This window comes from Manacus candei, unplaced genomic scaffold (assembly GCF_025592945.1).
Source record: "Manacus candei isolate 608988 ecotype Guabito, Panama unplaced genomic scaffold, ASM2559294v1 h1tg000084l, whole genome shotgun sequence".
In the NCBI taxonomy this organism is placed as follows: domain Eukaryota; kingdom Metazoa; phylum Chordata; class Aves; order Passeriformes; family Pipridae; genus Manacus; species Manacus candei.
The window spans coordinates 4,013,627-4,031,259 of record NW_026138132.1 but is presented as its reverse complement, the minus strand read 5'-3'; the positions used below and the strand labels follow the sequence as shown (position 1 = coordinate 4,031,259).

At 48.7% G+C, this 17,633-nt stretch overlaps 1 protein-coding gene across 3 annotated transcripts in view; it reads right to left on the bottom strand.

Annotated features, from left to right (window-relative positions):
• Positions 1-4,941: 4,941 nt before the first annotated feature.
• LOC127481990 (tetraspanin-15-like) overlaps positions 4,942-17,633 on the bottom strand; it is a 42,651-nt gene continuing 29,959 nt past the window's right edge. The window contains exons 5-7 of one of the 3 annotated variants that reach the window (XM_051811919.1): positions 16,782-16,835; positions 16,322-16,438; positions 4,942-5,629 (exon numbers count right to left, since the gene is read on the bottom strand). In XM_051811919.1, coding sequence (XP_051667879.1) covers positions 5,390-5,629; positions 16,322-16,438; positions 16,782-16,835 — 411 coding nt within the window. In that variant the 3' untranslated portion in view covers positions 4,942-5,389. The remainder of the gene's footprint in view (positions 5,630-16,321; positions 16,439-16,781; positions 16,836-17,633) is intronic. The other 2 variants (XM_051811918.1, XM_051811917.1) reach the window with 2 other exon arrangements.

Sequence of the window (17,633 nt, the reverse complement as noted above, 5' to 3'; positions counted from 1 at the left end):
GAGCTGGGCTCGTTGTCAGGCAAGAAAAAAGGACTGGGAAAATCAGATTTTGAGCTTGAAATCATCTGAACTCGGGCCTTTTCTCTCACCTCCGGGGGGTTATTCAATGGCATGATCCAGAGTCTTGGAAAAATCAAAGCAAAGCCTGTTTGGTGCTTTATTCCTGCTCCTGTTTTCTTCCCAGCTCCTGTTTTGTTTGATTTGCTCTTCCATGTGGAGCAGGGTCAGGTCTAGAGCAAGGCCAGGTCTGGAGAAAGGTCAGGTCTGGGGCACAGTCGGGTCTGGAGCAAGGTCAGGCCTGGAGAAAGGTTGGGTCTGAGGCAAGGACAGGTCTGGAGCAAGTTTAGGTCTGGAGTAAGGACAGGTCTGGAGCAGGGTCAGGTTTGGAGAAAGGTCAGGTCTGCAGCAATGTCAGGTCTAGGATCGAAGTCTGGTCTGGAGCAAGGACGGGTTTAGAGCAAGGTCAGGTCTAGGACCAAGGCCAGGTCTGGACCAAGGTCAAGTCTGGAGCAAGGTCAGGTTTAGAGCAAGGCCTGGTCTAGACCAAAGCCAGGTCTGGACTGAGGCAGCAGAGCCTACAAGATTTCATGGGAATTCGGGAATGTCTTTGGCATCCCCTTTATTTGGAGTAATGAGCATGTTTGGATGTTGAGAAAACCTTTTCCAAAGTGAATTTTCATTTTCCTGCTCTTGCTTAAATCCACCTTTCACACTTCCCAGGCACTCACAGCCCAATTGTCCGTGGGAATCGTGGATCTGAGTGTCCCAGCTGATGGAGAATCAGCTTCTCCCCATCACTCACTGTGCCCCAAACCCAGGATTAATCCTGGGATGAGACCTGAGACCTGCTCCCATCCCGTGCTGGGCTCAAGGAAAAGGCAATCCAGGTGTTGATGCTTCTTGTCTTGTGAATAAAGGGAAAATAAAGGGAATTCACTTTCTTCCCTCCAATTCCATGGAAATTTATTGGAATTTATTTGAATTTCTCAGCTCGGATTTCTTAAGGTTTTATTAAACCCCTCATGGAGAGAGGGAGGAGAAGGAAGGAAAGCAAAATTCCATGAGCAGGAGCCCTGTTGTTGCATGATGGACTGAATTGCTGAGTCTTGGACTACACGGTTGGTACTGAAAAGAGTCTGAAAGTGCTCAGACCATCGATTCAGAATGGAGGTTTTATCTGTCAGAAGTGTTTGACCATCAGTGCTGAGTAGAGGGCTTTGTACCTGGTATGTAGGCCTGTATGCTGTTTTCAAGGCCTCATAGAATCCTCTGTGATCACCTCTATCTGTGCATAATTGAGTTTTTACAGCTGGATCGATCCACCACTTGTTCTGGATGTCACGGAGTTTCTGTTGGAGCTGCTGCATGCGAGATGAAAAGCTGCTTTTCTTATGTGACAGGAAGGCTGAGCAAGATGTGCTTGGTGAGCAGATCTCTTCTTCTGCAACAATTCCTGGATCTCTTGATGGTTTTCATCAAACCAGTCCTTGTTCTTCTTGAAGGAGAACCCTAAGGTTTCTTCAGAGGACTGCAGGATGCTGTTTTTAATATGGTGCCAAGTTGCTTCAGGAGAGGAATCTGTAGAATCTGTGGAATGGTTTTCGAGCCTAGTTTGAAGGTTAGCCTGGAATTTCTCTCTCACCGTGGCTGATTGGAGACTGTTAACTTGGAGTCTCCTCCTTGGAATACTGCCCCTTTTAGGTTTGAATTTGAGATTGAAGTTGAGTTTACAGCGCACCAGCCGATGGTCTGTTTGGCATTCTGCACTGGGCATCACACGGGTATGGTGGACATCGCGGACATCTCTCTGTCGCACCAGGACATAATCAATGAGGTGCCAATGCTTAGATCTAGGGTGCATCCAGGTTGTCTTCAGACTATTTTTCTGTTGGAAGATAGTATTAGTGATGGTGAGCTGTTGCTCTGCACAGAATTCTAGCAGAAGGCAACCATTATCATTGCAGTTTCCAACACCATGCTTGCCTAATACTCCTTTCCAGGTTTCAAAGTTCTTTCCTACTCTGGCGTTGAAATCACCAAGGATAATGATCTTATCATCTGCAGGCACCTTTTGGGTAAGGTGGTGCAGGTCAGGGTAAAATTTATCTTTTTTGGCAGGGTCAGCTTGGAGGGTTGGGGTGTATATACTAAAGAGGGCGACGTGTTGGTTGTTGTGGAGTGGAAGGCATAGGGAGATAATGCGGTCAGAGTGACCTGTCGGCAGATTTTCGAGTTTGGGAAGAATAGAGTTTTTGATCATGAAGCCGACTCCTGAGAGGTGTTTTTCGGTTCTGGGCTTGCCTGACCAAAAGAGTGTGTAACCAGCACCATGTTCTCTGAGGCTGCCTTCCTCGTGAAGGTGAACTTCACTGAGAGCGGCAATGTCGATGTTGAGACGAGCCAGTTCATGGGCAATTAGGGCAGACCGACGCTCAGGACGTCCGCTATCTGCAGAATCGAGCATGGTTCTGAGTTCCAACATGCTAGAGTTAATTTAGGTACACCTTTGGAGGCAGGTGTGTGCCTTTGTCTTTTGATCTTTGTGTGACCGCACTGGAAGAAGATGCCTGTTGGCCATGGTTAACCAACCGGGTGAAAGTGGAGATGAGCTTTGTTTAGGCCACCTTTTCTAGGCCCCTCTCCGAGTGGAGCAAGCAGTGCTGTCCTTGGAAAGGCTGCTTGGTCGTTCAGGGTGCTGCCCCAAGAGACTCATCTCCGGTCAGTCTCAAATGACCAATATCCTGAACCTCCTGCATGCAGGGTTGGGTCTGTGCATCTTTCACCTGCCGTTTCGACCCTTGCCCGACGCTACAGGGCTTTCTGCATGTGGGTAAAGCCTTCAAGCCTGCGCAGTGGATTTTTAGGTGAGATGCAGTATGTGCAGAACTGAACCCACCCTTTAATGCTGAGGTTCATCTGCCAGGGCTGAGCAAGCTTGGATGGTGGCAGTGAGGTCCTGAGGACGTAGGTTTGATTAGAGTGACCTTCTCTTAGATGGATGACCTTACAGGGCTAAGCGAGCTCCATCTGCCTGGGTTTGGGATCAGAGTTGTCCTTCTCCTAGGATGGTTGCCAGAGGGCTAGTGAGCCCACCCTGCCCATGGCCATATTATATCTGACCCTACGGTTCTGACCTGTCTGGCATGGGAGACCCTGCCTGTGGCATGTACCATTGCCAGCTCTCAGCCTCCTAGGGGTACACAGGCTTCCTCCCCACTGAGACCCCACGGCCCGTCAGACCCCCCCTCTCATCCCCAAATTGGACTGGCAAACCTCTGCGCGCTCCCAAGATCCTCCTCTCAATGCTAAATCATTATGATATTACTAAAGTATGGTAATAATAACAATAATGGTTATAATTATAATGATAGTCATGATGATTATATTAATATTAATAATACAAATATCACTAGATTAATATACAGGTGCTACATTATTATAATACTAATAAATTCTGATAATAATAATGATGATAATAACAGTGATTATGAATATGATGCCAATAATGAGGATAATAATAATAGATTATTATAATAATGCTAAATTCCTATACTGATAATTATGATCATAATAACAATCATAATGATGATCATAACAATAATAGTGATGATTATGATGACAACAATGATGATAAAAAATTATTCTAATAAAGTATTCTAATAAATGACAATAACATCAATAATAATGATTATTATAATTGTGATTCTTATAGTGACATTAATATTATTAATTTAATGTATTATTATAAAATGCTAAATTATTACTATATTAATAAATTATGATGATACAATAATAATAATTATAATTATGGTTATGATAATGTTTGTACTAATATTAATAATATTAATATCAATATTACTAGATTAATCTAATAATGCTACATTATTATAATTCTAATAATTTATGATAATAATAATGGTGATTATAATAATAGTGATTACATGATGAAAATGAGAATATTGATAATAATAGTAATAACAATAGTAATAATCATAATAGTAAAAATAAAATAATAATAGCCACCAGTAATCTCCTGCTCATCTCCCGACAGGAAAAAACAGTTCCAAAAGTGGTTTTTTCCAGGCCTGTGCTGGGAATTTTTCCCATTTAATTAAAAAGTGGAGCCTGGGAATGGTCACAAGAGGGAGACAGAGCCCGGCAGTTCAACAGCAGCTCCCCCCCTTCCCTGCTCGGGCATCCACGGACATAAAAACAACTTCCAAAATATCCTTATTAATAAAAAGATATGAGAATAAACCCAGTGCTTCCTTCACTCTTCGGAAAATGGAGTTTTCCCCTTCTCCTTTCACTTTTGGGATGATTCCTCTCACGGTAAATGGGATGATTACAGTCCCTGCGGGGGATCCACAGGATTTGGGCGCATTTGGAGAGAAAACAGGTCCCTGATCCAAGTTTATTCCCTTGCATTTGGCTCCTGGCTGCTTTCTGGGAGGCTTTACCATGGGTGGGTTACCCTCAGCAGGAGGTTTCTCTGGGTTTTTTTGGGTAAAAACACACCTCCAAGTCCTCAGTTTAAGCCTTCCCCCTCCGAGCCCATTTCCCAACTCCCCCAGCCAAGGTTGGACAACATTCCCTGGCTTTTGAATTCCCACACCCCAAGAGATACAGGAGGGAACTGGGCTGAAAAAGGAATATTGGTAAAGGAAATTCCTTACCTGGGCACTGGGGGTTGGTCTCCAGCAGAGGAATCACCTCCATCCCAGGGGCACCACACGGAAAACCGTCCTCAGTTTCCAAATTTAAACATTTAAACATGTGAACGTCCTTTTCCTTGCCTGGGAATAAAAACTGAAGCCACAGTTCATGGAGAAGAGCCAGAAACCCTCAGAAAGGGGTGTTTTCCTCCCTGCCCAAACAGCCACTGTGATCAGGAGATGGAAGCTGTGCTTCCCTGGAATTCCTGGAAAAGCCCTTTGGGAAGGCTCTGCAGAGAAAGCTGCTCAGTTCTTTCCTTCTGTTCCGCTTTCCTGGAGTTGGGCACATCTGGGGAGCTCTCAGAAAGCCACGATTTCTCAGGAAACTGGGATAATCCTACACTAAAGACCCCCCCGAGCACATTGAAGGTGCCACTCCCTCCCCAACAGCCCAACCAGTGAGTGGTGAGTGGAAACAACTTTGCAAAACACGAGAGAATTCACATTTATTTTATAAAAAAAAAAACCCCAAACCCCAACCAGGAGCTGCACAAACACTTCAAAAGGCCAAGCAGGAGGACCCTGGGGAGCTCCCGTGCCCACATGGTAGGTTTTTGAACCTTCCAGTGCTCCGTTCTCCCCAGAGCACCTCCAGAACCTGAGAAGATAAATCGCGCTATTTCCACGCTTGACACCCGCTGCCTCCCCCGGAGCTTTCTGAGTCCTCCAGCTCCTCACACTTTGCTGCGGGATGTGCTGCCTCCCTCCTGCTCCTCTTCCTCCTCGTCCCCAGGGTTGACAGGGATGTACCCCCCTTCCCTGGGCAGGCACCAGCACCAGCCGGCGCCGCTCAGATCCACAGCCCCGAAGCTGAGATCCCGCAGCTCCAGGATCCTGAAGTCCACGGTGTCCAGCTTGGAGTAGATCTCATTGAGCTTCTGCCAGTAGAGCCAGGCCATCACCAGCCCCACCACCTGCAAAATGGGAGGGTCAAAACCACTTTGTGGTCACACAAATCCCGCTGGACTTTCCAACTCTGCAACCTGCTCACTCATCCTGACTCCCAAGGGCTGTCTCTGGGCCGGGAATTTCATGGAGCAGCCCAATGCCAGCCCCAAAATGCTGTGTTTTAGCAGGAAACCCACCTTTGGATCATGTTCAAGAATCAGGGGATTTGAGCTTCTCCAAGGAGGTTCCCTAAAATATTGGGCCCCTGTTGGAGCACCCTCCTGCTCTTGGGGCTGGGAAAATTGCCAGGCATGGAATGGTTTGGGTTGGAAGGGACCCCAAAGCCCATCCAGTGCCACCCCCTGCCATGGGCAGGGACACCTTCCACTAGCCCAGGTTGCTCCAAACCTTGTCCAACCTCACCTTGGACACTTCCAGGGATCCAGGGGCAGCCACAGCTTCTCTGACAATTCCATCCCAGCTCCTCCACACCCTCACAGCCAACAATTCTTTCCCAATATCCCACCTATCCCTGCCCTGTGGCAGTGGGAAGCCATTCCCCCTTGTCCTCCATCCCTTGTCCCAAGTCCCCCTCCAGCTCTCCTGGAGCCCCTTTAGGGCTCCTCTTTGAACTGGATCCCACTGGACTTTCCAACTCTGTAACTGAGCTCTGCTCACTCAGCCTGACTCCCAAGGGTTGTTTCTGGGCTGGGAATTTCATGGAGCAGCCCATTGCCAGGCCCAAAGGCTGTGTTTTAGCAGGAAACCTGCCTTTGGATCATGTTAAAGGATGAAGGGCTCAGGCAGAGGCTGACTGTTTGTGTGGGGCCAGGGAAGCTGGGGGGGAAAAGGCTCTTTTATCCTGACTGGAAGTGGCACCTCCCCCAGTGCCCTGGAGCTGGGGGGCACAAGGGGGTCACCTGAGAGCAAGCACTTGGGAAGAATCAATAAAAAGAGTTCAGTTGTTCTCTATATCTTATATTTATCTCTATTATACAGAGAGTTTTGTGGCTCAAAGCTGTTCATTGTGAGTTTTGTGCTTCAGCAGGAATTTGGCTCTGGTGACTCTTGGAAACTGGGTGGATTTACCAGCGTGGCTGGAAAGTTTCCTTAACACAGAATCAGGGAATCCTCGAGGTTGGAAAAGCCCTCCAAGGTCACCCAGTCCAGCCTGTGCCCCATCCCCACCTTGTCCCCCAGCCCAGAGCTCTGAGTGCCACGGCCAGGTCTGCCTTGGACACCTCCAGGGGTGGGGACCCCAAACCTCCCTGGGTAGCCCCTGCCAAAGCCTTTCCAGGAAGAAATTCCATCCCATGGAGCCACCTCCTCTCTCAGGGAGGTTGGGACACTGAGTCCTTGGGTCATGGGGTAGATCCATAGGCTCCTTTGGGTTGGAAAAGCCCTCCAAGGTCACTGAGTTCACTGCCAAGGCACCACTGACCCATGTCCCCAAGTGCCACATCCACAGGGGTGTTAAATTCCCTCAGGGATGGGGACTCCAACACTGTGCCAGGGCTGGACAGCCCTTTCCAGGAAGGAATTTCCCCAATATCCAGCCTGACCCTCCCCTGGCACAGCCTGAGGCCGTTCCCTCTCCTCCTGTCCCTTGTTCCCTGGGAGCAGAGCCCGACCCCCCCCAGCTCCCCCCTCCTGTCAGGGGGTTGCAGAGCCAGAAGGTCCCCCCTGAGCCTCCTTTTCTCCAGGCTGAGCCCCCCCAGCTCCCTCAGCTGCTCCTGCTGCTCCAGCCCCTTCCCCAGCTCCGTTCCCCTTCCTGGACACCTCCAGCCCCTCAATGTCTTGTCATGAAGGGCCAGAACTGCCCCAGGATTTTGGGTGTCCTACCAGTGCCCAGGACAGGGGAGGATCTTCCACCCAACCAACAGCCTCACTACAGTCATTATCAGCCAAATCCATCTCCAAATTCCCTCTTCCCAGCCAGAGGGATGTGGATTCATTGAACATCACCAGGAGTGTTGCAGAGATATCCAGGGCCAGCCCTCGCTGAAAACAGGACATTCCTGCAAGCCTGGTGTCACACAGGTCATTCCAATTTCCCTGCTGGCTGGCAGGGAATTAAATATTAGGCTTTAAATCTTCAGGAGGGTGGTGAGGAAGGGGGAGGATTTTCATCAGAGCTGGATATCAAGCAATTTGCTTTGATTTCACCCGATGGGGCTTCACTGCAGGGGCTGAAAACATCAGGATAATTCATGGCCAGGAGGGATTTGCAGCCCAGACACTGAGGAGGAAATGGGGCAATTGGAGTGTTTTCAACACAAACTGCACCTCCTGTGCCACCCCTTTCCCCACCCTGAGCAATGACCTGGAGGAACCAGATTTATTCCCTACAAGCCCCAGACCAAGGAAACATGGAATGGTTTGGGTGGAAAGGGAATTTAAGGCCCATCCAGTGCCACCCATTGCCATGGGCAGGGACACCTTCCACTAGCCCAGGTTGCTCCAACCTGACCTTGGACACTTTCAGGGATCCAGGGGCAGCCACAGCTTCTCTGGGAATCCCATCCCAGCCCCTCCCCACCCTCCCAGAGAAGAATCCCTTCCCAAAATCCCATCTCCCCCCACTCCCTGGCATTTAAATCCATTCCAGTGACAGGTTAAACCCAAGTCTTTCAGCTGCCTCTGGGCTGCAGCTGAGGAGGGTCTGAGACCCCCAGTGCTGCTGGTGGGATGGAGCTGGAGCTGCCAGAGATGGGCAAGAACATGGGATGGGTTGGGTGGGAAGGGACCTTGGAGATCATCCAGTGCCAGCCCCTGCCATGGGCAGGGACACCTTCCACGGGCCACGTTGCTCCAACCTGACCTTGGACACTTCCAGAGATCCAGGGGCAGCCACAGCTTCTCTGGGAATTCCAGTCCAGCCCCTCCCCACTCTCACAGCCAACAATTCCTTCCCAATATCCCATCCAACCCTGCTCTCTGGCAGTGGGAAGCCATTCCCTGTGTCCTGTCCCTCCATCCCTTGTCCCCAGTCCCTCTCCAGCTCTTGGAGCCCCTGCAGGCCCTGGAAGGGGCTCTCAGCTCTCCCTGGATCCTTCTCCTCTCCAGGTGAACCCCCCCAGCTCTCCCAGCCTGGCTCCAGAGCAGAGGGGCTCCAGCCCTTGGAGCAGCTCCGGGGCCTCCTCTGGACTCTCCAGCAGCTCCAAATCCTTCTGATGTTGGAGATTCCAGGACTGGAGCAGCTCTGCAGGTGGGGTCTCACCTGAGGGGGCAGAGGGGCAGAATTCCCCCTCATCTGATGCCCATGGGGGATTTTTGGGCTTTCAGGTGCTCATTTTGGTTCATGTCCAGCTTCTCATCCACAAAAACTCCCAAAGTTTAGATACAGATTATAGATGGATGGAGAAGGACAAGACCATCTTGAGCCTCAGGGCTCTTCCTCACAATTTTGAGGCTGCAAATGAGCAGTGCAAGACCATTTCTTACATCAAAGAGTCAATAAATAACCAGTCCCACCTGCCCCATCCATCAGCTGGAAACACTTGCACAGGTTTTTGGAGCTGAAAAATACTATTAATCATCCTTCTGGGTCCTAATGGATTTCTTAAACAGCCTAGAAAGTGGGAACATTAGGGGAAGATAAATGGGGATGAGAGCAAAGGGTTGTAACACAAATTAGGGACCATTTTGTCCCACACTGGGAAGGGAAAAGTGTTTGCCCAGAGGAGGCTGCAGAAAATGGAGGAAAAAACTCCCCAAGGGACAAAAACAGATCAGAAAAGTGTCACCCAGAGAGCTGAAAGTGTCCCCCACTGAGCTGAGAGCAAAGAGCCAAACAAACATCTCTGGGGTTTATGAATTTGCCTTTTACAGATAGAGAAAGTCCACGAGCAGCTTGGCCTTGCACAGGGGTCACCCCAAACCAGCTCAGCATTGATCTTTCCTTCCTGAATTCACCTGGAGGTGGATCCTAAGGAATCAACAGCTTCAACAAGTCAGAAGAAGTGGAAAACTGTGTCCTTGGAGATGCTGTCCCAACACCAAGCCCTTCCTTGAAGGCCTCAATTGGATCTTTCCCCATTCCCTCATTTTTCCCTAATCACTTCCCTAATTGCACCCCCTGATCCTCGGATCAGTGCTTGTTTTCTGTTCCACCTCATCCCTGATAACGGGATTAATCACCTGAAGAACAGGCAAGATGTGGGAGTCTGGGGGGTGTTTTGGCTCCCAGGGCTTCCCCAGAAATTCAGGAAATACAGGAACACTGTATTTGTGCCACTGGGGCTCTTTTGCCAGGAAAGATAACTGCAGATGCTGAAAGGGAAACTGGAGCCTGGGAATATCTTGGAATCTCCTGGTGTTATCCAAATGGCCTGGAATGAGGTTATTTTACAGCTCCTGGGACTTCTGTTGGACGACAGGGGTATGGACCTGTCTCTCCATGAACTGGGGGAGCCCAGAGATGCTGCTCCCCCACAGGGATCCAGATAATAAGATTGTGCTAATCCACATTCAGCAGCAAAGCCTTTGAGGATTTAGGAAGTTTTGAAATATTATTTAAATGCATGTCAAGCTTTCCATTATTTACTGTTATTAACTTGTCACCGTGGGCAGATTAAAATCCCGAGCGAGAAGAGCCCTCCGGAGTGACAGATTCGAAAGCAAATGTGTCACTTTTTCCTCCCTGAGCCAGAAAATAATTTGTGTTTACAGTGCATTTCATGCAAATGAAGAGCCAGTCAGGTTTGGAGACATCATCCCCCCCTGCTCCAAGGTGTCCTGGTTAAACTGGGGACTTTATTCCTGAAGGGAATGAAACAAGCCCAAGTCCTGCAGCAGCAGCAGAATCCCACAGCCCTCACCCTCCTCTGAGTTATGAACCACCCTCCATCCCAGCCTGCCTCTAAATATCCTCTTTCCCTTAATGAGAACAGAAAAAGCTGTCAGGAATATCGATGGATCCAATATCTCCGGCACCAAGGGCCCCGTGTTTTCCAGAAGTGAAGAGAATTTCAACGCCAGCATTGATTTTATTGCTCTGCAATATGAAGGAAGGAGTTACTGCAGAGGAACAGGGTAACAGAATGCATCAAAGGGGAGGCGAAAAACATTAAAAAGCTGCTTTTCTCCCAGCCCTGGGATGGTAATTCAGCACCAAGCACTGGGGAGTTGCTGTTTGAGGGTCATTTTGAGTTAGAAAATTGCCTGTTCTTCCCGAATGGAATTCAGGAAACCACTGTGGCCTCGGGAGGGCTCGGCTCTGCCTCTGTCTGTGCTGGTTTGGGGGCATTTAAATGCTCAGGGTTTGCAAAATGAAGGTACCCTAAAAAGGGTACCAACCCATCAAGTCACTGCTCTTACAGGGTGCAAATAAATCCAAGGACCTTTGGATATGGAGGGAATCAATAAAGACCAATAAATAATCCACTGGGAAATCACAAGGAGTCCCTGCCCATGGCAGGGGTTGGAATGGGATGATCTTTAAGGTCTCTTCCAACCAACACAGGTTGCCCAGAGAAGCTGTGGCTGCCCCTGGATCCCTGGAACTGTCCAAGGCCAGGCTGGAGCAATCTGGGATAGTGGAAGGTGTCCCTGCCCATGGAAAGGGGTTGGAATTAGATGGTCTTTAAGGTCCCTCCCAACCCAAACCAACCCATGACTCTGCCAGGCCTAAGCCAAGTATTTCTGTCTCCCATGTAGGACTAATCAGGAGGAGCTTTGGTGCTCAGCTCCATCCCTGCCAAGGCCCAGCTTTGCTCAGATCCATTTGTTCCCCTGGACTGAACAGATTTGCACTGGGAATTCTCTCCAAGAAGAGAGAATGGCTCAGTGTGACCCAACATCCTCTTCCCTGGGAGTGACTGAAAGCTCTTATCTTCCACGTCTGGATATAGGAACTGGGAAGGTTTGGAAGCAAAGAAGGAAAAGGCTCAAACACTCCTTTTCACATCATGATACAACAGACTGGGCTGGAACCCAGAGATGTTTTCCCTGAGGGATGTGTGTGTTCATCTGTGTGTGATCAGTGGCTTGTTTTGGGGTGGAAAGCTGCATTTTGGGCCCTTTCAGAGCACTCAGAAGCAGCTCAGCTCCTCCATGGGCATTTTCCTCACCAACCAAAGCCAGGAGCCCTTTGGATTTTGCTTCACAAGGGCAAAAAATAAGGATGGAAAAGAGCAACCCAAGGATGTTCAGGAGCCCTGGCAGGGCAAAGCACATCCCTCTGCACCATGGGCCCCACAGACCCAGCTCTGAGCATGGAGATGATGAGCCAGCAGCCCAAGGAGGGGCTTTGCACACAAAACTTCCCGCCAGGAAACCCTTTTCCATGCAAATATTTCTGGGTCTGGGGGCTGGAAAGCTGGATCCTGCTCACCAGAATTACTGAATCATTTCAGGCTTTCCCAGAGCTAATGAAGTAAAAAGCAAAGCATTTCTCTTTTATTGACTTTTCCTCCCATAAATTGGTATTTATAGAGCAGCCTCTTGTCGGGGTCATGGGCTGCAGATGGAAAAATCCCTTTTATTCCCCTTTTCTACTCCATTAAGCACATGTCAGCCACTTGAGAACACAGCAGGCCCTGGAGCCACAGGGATATTAAAAAGCAAACAAACCCCAAATTAATCTTGCAAAGGAAAAAGGAACTTTGGTGGATTCGATGCCCTTTACACCAAGAAACATTTACCATCCCTGGCAGCAGGAGATGAAGATGCCATGCTGCAAAATGCCTCTTGAAAGTCTAATTTTGCATTTTTTTTTAGGGAATGAAAGTGTTGATCTTGTGGATTTATACTCTGAGGAGGGAACATCTACCCCTGCACTGACAATCCATTACTCTGTGGATGCTCCCAGGGCAGAGCTCTGGAGATGGATGGAATTACAAAGTGAAACAGAGGTAGAAACAATTCACTCTGTGTCACAGAGTGATTTTAACCTCTAACAGGGACCTCCCAGAGATTTTTTTCTCCCATTTAATTGGACCTGTATCACTTTCTGCTTCTTTAGGATTGAAAAAAATCCCCCTTTTTAGGGGGAAAAAAGGGTTGTGGAGCTTTTTTTATGCTCTTATTTCTGCCTTTTTACAGTGGCTGTGTCTTCAATCTGCTAAGGAAGGTGATCCAAGGGCTGCTCTGGAGCCAGGCTGGGAGAGCTGGGAATGTCCAACCTGGAGAAGAGAAGGCTCTAGGGAGACTGTCACTTTAATGGCTTTCAACTGCCAGGGAGTGGGTTGAGATGGGATTTTGGGAAGGGATTCTTCCCTGGGAGGTTGGAGAAGGGCTGGGAATTCCCAGAGAAGACCTGAGAGCTCCTTCCAGGGCCTAGAGGGCTCCAAGAGTTGGAGAGGGACCTGGGACAAGGGATGGAGGGACAGGACAAGGGGGAATGGCCCTACACTGGAAAAATGGAGATTAGGATGGAATATTGGGAAGAAATTGGGTGGGGAGGGGCTGGGATGGAATTCCCAGAGGAGTTGTGGCTGCCCCATCCCTGGAAGTGTCCAAGGCCGGGTTGGAGCAACCTGGGCTGGTGGAAGGTGTCCCTGCCCATGGCAGGGGGTGGCACTGAGTGGTTTTTAAGGTCCCTTCCAACCCAAACCATCCCAGGATTCTCTGAAATGCCACCAGCAAACATCTCCTGCAGAGCCACAGAAGGAAGAAGCTGGAGATGCACTTCCTGTGGTCCATCAAAAAGCTGCTACAAGAACAAGGGACAAGGTTTTCTGCCTTATTTGCACCACAAACACGTCTCCTGCACATTTAAAACTCCTTGGCTAATCTTGCTGGAGGCAGGGAAGGGAAGGGAGCAGCCAGCAGGAAACAAATTCCTGTACTTTGCTGCCCCTGCTGAAAGATCTGGGGCTGCTCCATAATTAAACACAACAAGGCCACAACAGGAATTTGCCTCTGAGTGCCAGAGCCTGAATTAAAGTGTCTTTTGGAGGGTGACATGAAATGTGTGACAGCTTGGCCTCTGCCTGAGTTTGGCTGAGATGAAGGGCAAGAAGAGGGGATTGTGGAGAATGAAACAGGAAAAGGGAAAAAGAGAATGAAAGGCAAAGGCAAAGGCAGGAAAATGATGGAGTTGGTGTGTTTGAATGAGGCAAATGAACAAAACCACTTCCCACTCCTCACATGGGATTTTTTTTATCCCCACTGCTTGATGGATTATTTAAAAAAGGAGGAGACATTCAGGATTTGGGAGGGATCATGGAACTACAAACTCCCCCTGCCTTGCATGGGCTGGGAGAGGGGAAAAGCTGCACAGTGATGTGTCCAGTTACTAAGTGTTATTACAGGGACATAAATGGATTTATCCATGGATTTGGCCCATGGGCTTCTCATCATCTCCATGGAACTTCCTGGAGATCCCATGGAGGGATCCCAGCCCTGAAGCCCTGGGTGTGCAGAAGACCCTTCACTGGGTAAATCATTCAACTCAACCTCCCATTCCAGCACCTGTTCATTTTTTTCCCAGAGGGAAAAGGCCAATATTCATGTTTTTGAGGTGCTTGGAAAGCAAGGACAACCTTTTCTGGGTGCTTTAAATTTCTCCTGGAGGTTCTTGTTCTCTCTCTCCCATCCAAGGTGTCTCTGGGCATCAACTCCTGATGCTGAGCTCGGCACTAATAACAAGTTACCTGATCCCTGAGATTCTCAGGAGGGAATTTTTCAGATTCCTAGTTCCTGGAAGGCCTGGGAATGGGATTTTTCACCTCTTCAATCAGTCCAACACCCACCAGGACCCCGGGGATTTACAGATTTCCCTGAACCTCATCGGACAGATGCCCACAAGCCCCAGGAAGCCAAGCCAAGCAGCCCTTGGGCTCTCACAGGTATTTGGGGAAAAGCAGAGGAAATTCATAAATTCAGTAACTTCCTGCATCATGGAAAGGCAAAACTTGGTGGTTTCCCACATCTGGGTGCAAAGGAAGGACATGCTGTCCACCTTCTGTGTTGTTGCACCTTCTGTGGTGGAAGGACAACATGGAGAGTGATAATTTCCTACTCTCCATCAGCCAAAACTCCTCTTGGGTCCTTTTTTCTGTACAAAAGCCAGTTGATGCTCCCAAATCCCAGCAGAAATCTTGGATGAATCTTGATCAACATGAACCAAGCTCAGATCCTCAACCTTTGAACCCTTGAGGTCAAACAAGCCTGAAGTTTGGTCCTAAGGAAGAGCAACAGTGAGGAAAACTGGGAGAACCCAAAGCAGGACTCAGGGTTTGGATCACAATCCCAACCTTCTCCCGAGCATCCTGAAGGTTTCCCACCAGGGTGGTTTGCACCATGTTCCATGTGGGACATGACAAATATCCAAAGGCAGAGATGGGACGTGTCAACACATTCCCTGTTCCCAAATTTCAGGGCACTGTCACCTCCTCACATCAACGCTTTTCCCCCTTGGATCAGCAATTCAGGGACAACACTCTCACTCCACTTCCTCCTGGCAGCTGCTGGGGATGAAGCTGTTCCTGGGCTGACAGCTCCTGGCAACACAGATGGAACTTCATCCCCTCCAAAACTTGACAGAATCAAATATGATTTATATTTAAAAATCGTGAGCAGATGGGATGAACGAGGTTCTGCATATGAAGAGCCTTTAATGGCACGACAGAGAAATCACAGAGCTGCCTCAACAGCACTTGAGATTCATCAGGGCTCAGAAATCCTCGTTGCCAGCCCTGCTTTTGCTCCCCACCCTTCCCAATTAAGAGCTTCCCGTTGGCAGGTTAATGGAGAACCCAACAGGTGGCTCCTCTAATGGGCTCTCGATGTCCTGCCTCGACTGTGGCACTTTTCACCCCATTCCTGGGCCTGTCGTGTTTCCTGGTGGCAGCACAGCAGAATTCCAGGGCTCATTTGCATATTTTTAATGGAATCACTTTAGAAAAGTTGGGAGTCACAGCCAGGATTGAGCACAAACTACTCCCCCACCTCAGTTTCTCATCTGGACCATCTGAGAGCTCGAGAGCAAAATCCATCCTTTGAAAAATTAACATATTTCCCCAACAGCTTCTGCTTTTTCCAACCACTTTCTACCTTTTGTTTCAAGCAGAAACACAGCAAAACAGGAAATCATTTCATTCCCATTTGAATAAAACCCCATATCCGGAGAGCATCAGCAAACCCCTCCAGCAGTGAACCCAACATTAATCCAACAAAAAAGAAAGATTTTGCTTGTGAGCCTTGACATGAATCAGAAAAAGGATCAAATCAGCACTAAATCATCACCAAAACAATTCTGGGAAGATCTGAGAGAGAGGTTCCCCTCCTGGCCAGCACAGTTGTGACAGTGCTGCAAAAAGAGTCCCAACCACAACCCCGAATTTCTCTCCATGTTAATTATCTGTGATGAAAAGCTTCATTACCTGGAAAGTCAGTTGGATCCTCAGACATCGTTAATGGATTTCCTGAGGCAAGCACAACTAAATTTACCACTGTACTTTATTTTGGTTAATATTTCTGCTCTGTTTGAGCAGAGCCGTGAAAACAAATAGAGGGGGATTTGCTCTGCTCACACAGGCTTGATTTGCTTTCAGAGGCTGTGATTTGATCAATAATTAGATTTCAGGAGTGTTCTGAGTCACCCACCACAGTCATAAACTCTTCATTTGCCCAAGGACGCTCTGTGACAATTTTCCTGCCCAGCTCACAATTTTGGATATAAATGGAGGGGAAAAATAACTAAAAGTGAATCATTTTCCTCCTCCAGCAGCGTGAAAAAAGCCAGGAGAGTTGTGATGGAATCCACCACGTACCTGTGGCAGCAGCAGGGAGCAAACAATGCCCAAAGTGGCCTCGAAGTTGTCCTTGAGCCAGAGCCCCACAGCGTGGATACAACCCCGGACATGGATGATGCTGAGCAGCTCCAAGCGCTGGGAAAAGGGGGAGAAAAACATCCTGGTCACCCCCAGAGGCATCCAAATCAGCTTCTCTCCCACCACCAAACCTCCAAACACAGCTCATTACCAGCATCTCCAGGTCCTGGTCCAGAAAAGGCCCAGCAAACCCCACAGGGATGTCGTGGCTCAGGAACGTCCCAGGGAATACCCAAACTCACATGCTCTGGGAGCCTGAGAAACACCCCAAAATTCCAGGGAAAAGCAATAAAATGGAATTTATACTCAGCTGGTACCTCCAGACTGTTCCAACTGGATTTTTTTTAGGGGATCTGGGGAAGAGGAAGCAGCAAATCTCTTAGAGAGTCCAAAAAGTCACCTCTTTGTCGAGTGTCCTGTACCCACAGAGGGTGTTCACGACCTCCCCAGGGGCCTGTGGAGAGAGAAAGTTGAACAAACTCATCCCAGAGCAACAAAAGTATACAAAGAAGTACAAGAAACAAGACTTAAAAACAAGAAATAGAAGAGCTGCCCCATCTGGGACTATTCAGAGCAGCAAAAGTCGAGCAGACTCCAACCCTCACACCTCACATTGTCACCTCAAGGCTCTTTTTTGCCCAAAGGTGATGCTTGAACTGGAAATTTTGGCAAAAAGTTGTTGGGGTATTTTAATTATATTTTTTTCAACCCCTTTTCTCTCTGTTTTCTGCTGTTCTGGAGGATGTTCAGGCCCCCAAACCCTCTCCCAGTGATTTAAACCATGACCATCTCCACATCCTGGGGGCTCCTGTAAAGCAGCTCTTCCCCAGCATTCCCTGGACTTTCACCTCCAGTCGTGTGTCTCCTTCAGAAAAAATGGAATTTCACAGGGATTGAAGGTATTGGGCTCTCCAGAAATCAAGACTTTGGGAATTTCCCCAAAGTCTTCCATCACTGTAGAGAAAAGTAAGGTTTTTAGACATCCCCAGGGCTGAGACCTTTGGCGGCCAAATAAAATGTTTCAAGAGCTGCAGCCAAAAGGAGACTTCCCACTGCCAGAGGGTGGGGTTGGATGGGATGTGGGGAAGGAATTTGTCCCTGGGAGGATGGTGAAGGGGTGGGCTGGAATTCCCAGAGAAGCTGTGGCTGCCCCTGGATCCCTGGAAGTGTCCAAGGCCAGGTTGGAGCAACCTGGGCTGGTGGGAGGTGTCCCTGCCCATGGCAGGGGGTGGCATCGGGTGATCTTCAAGGT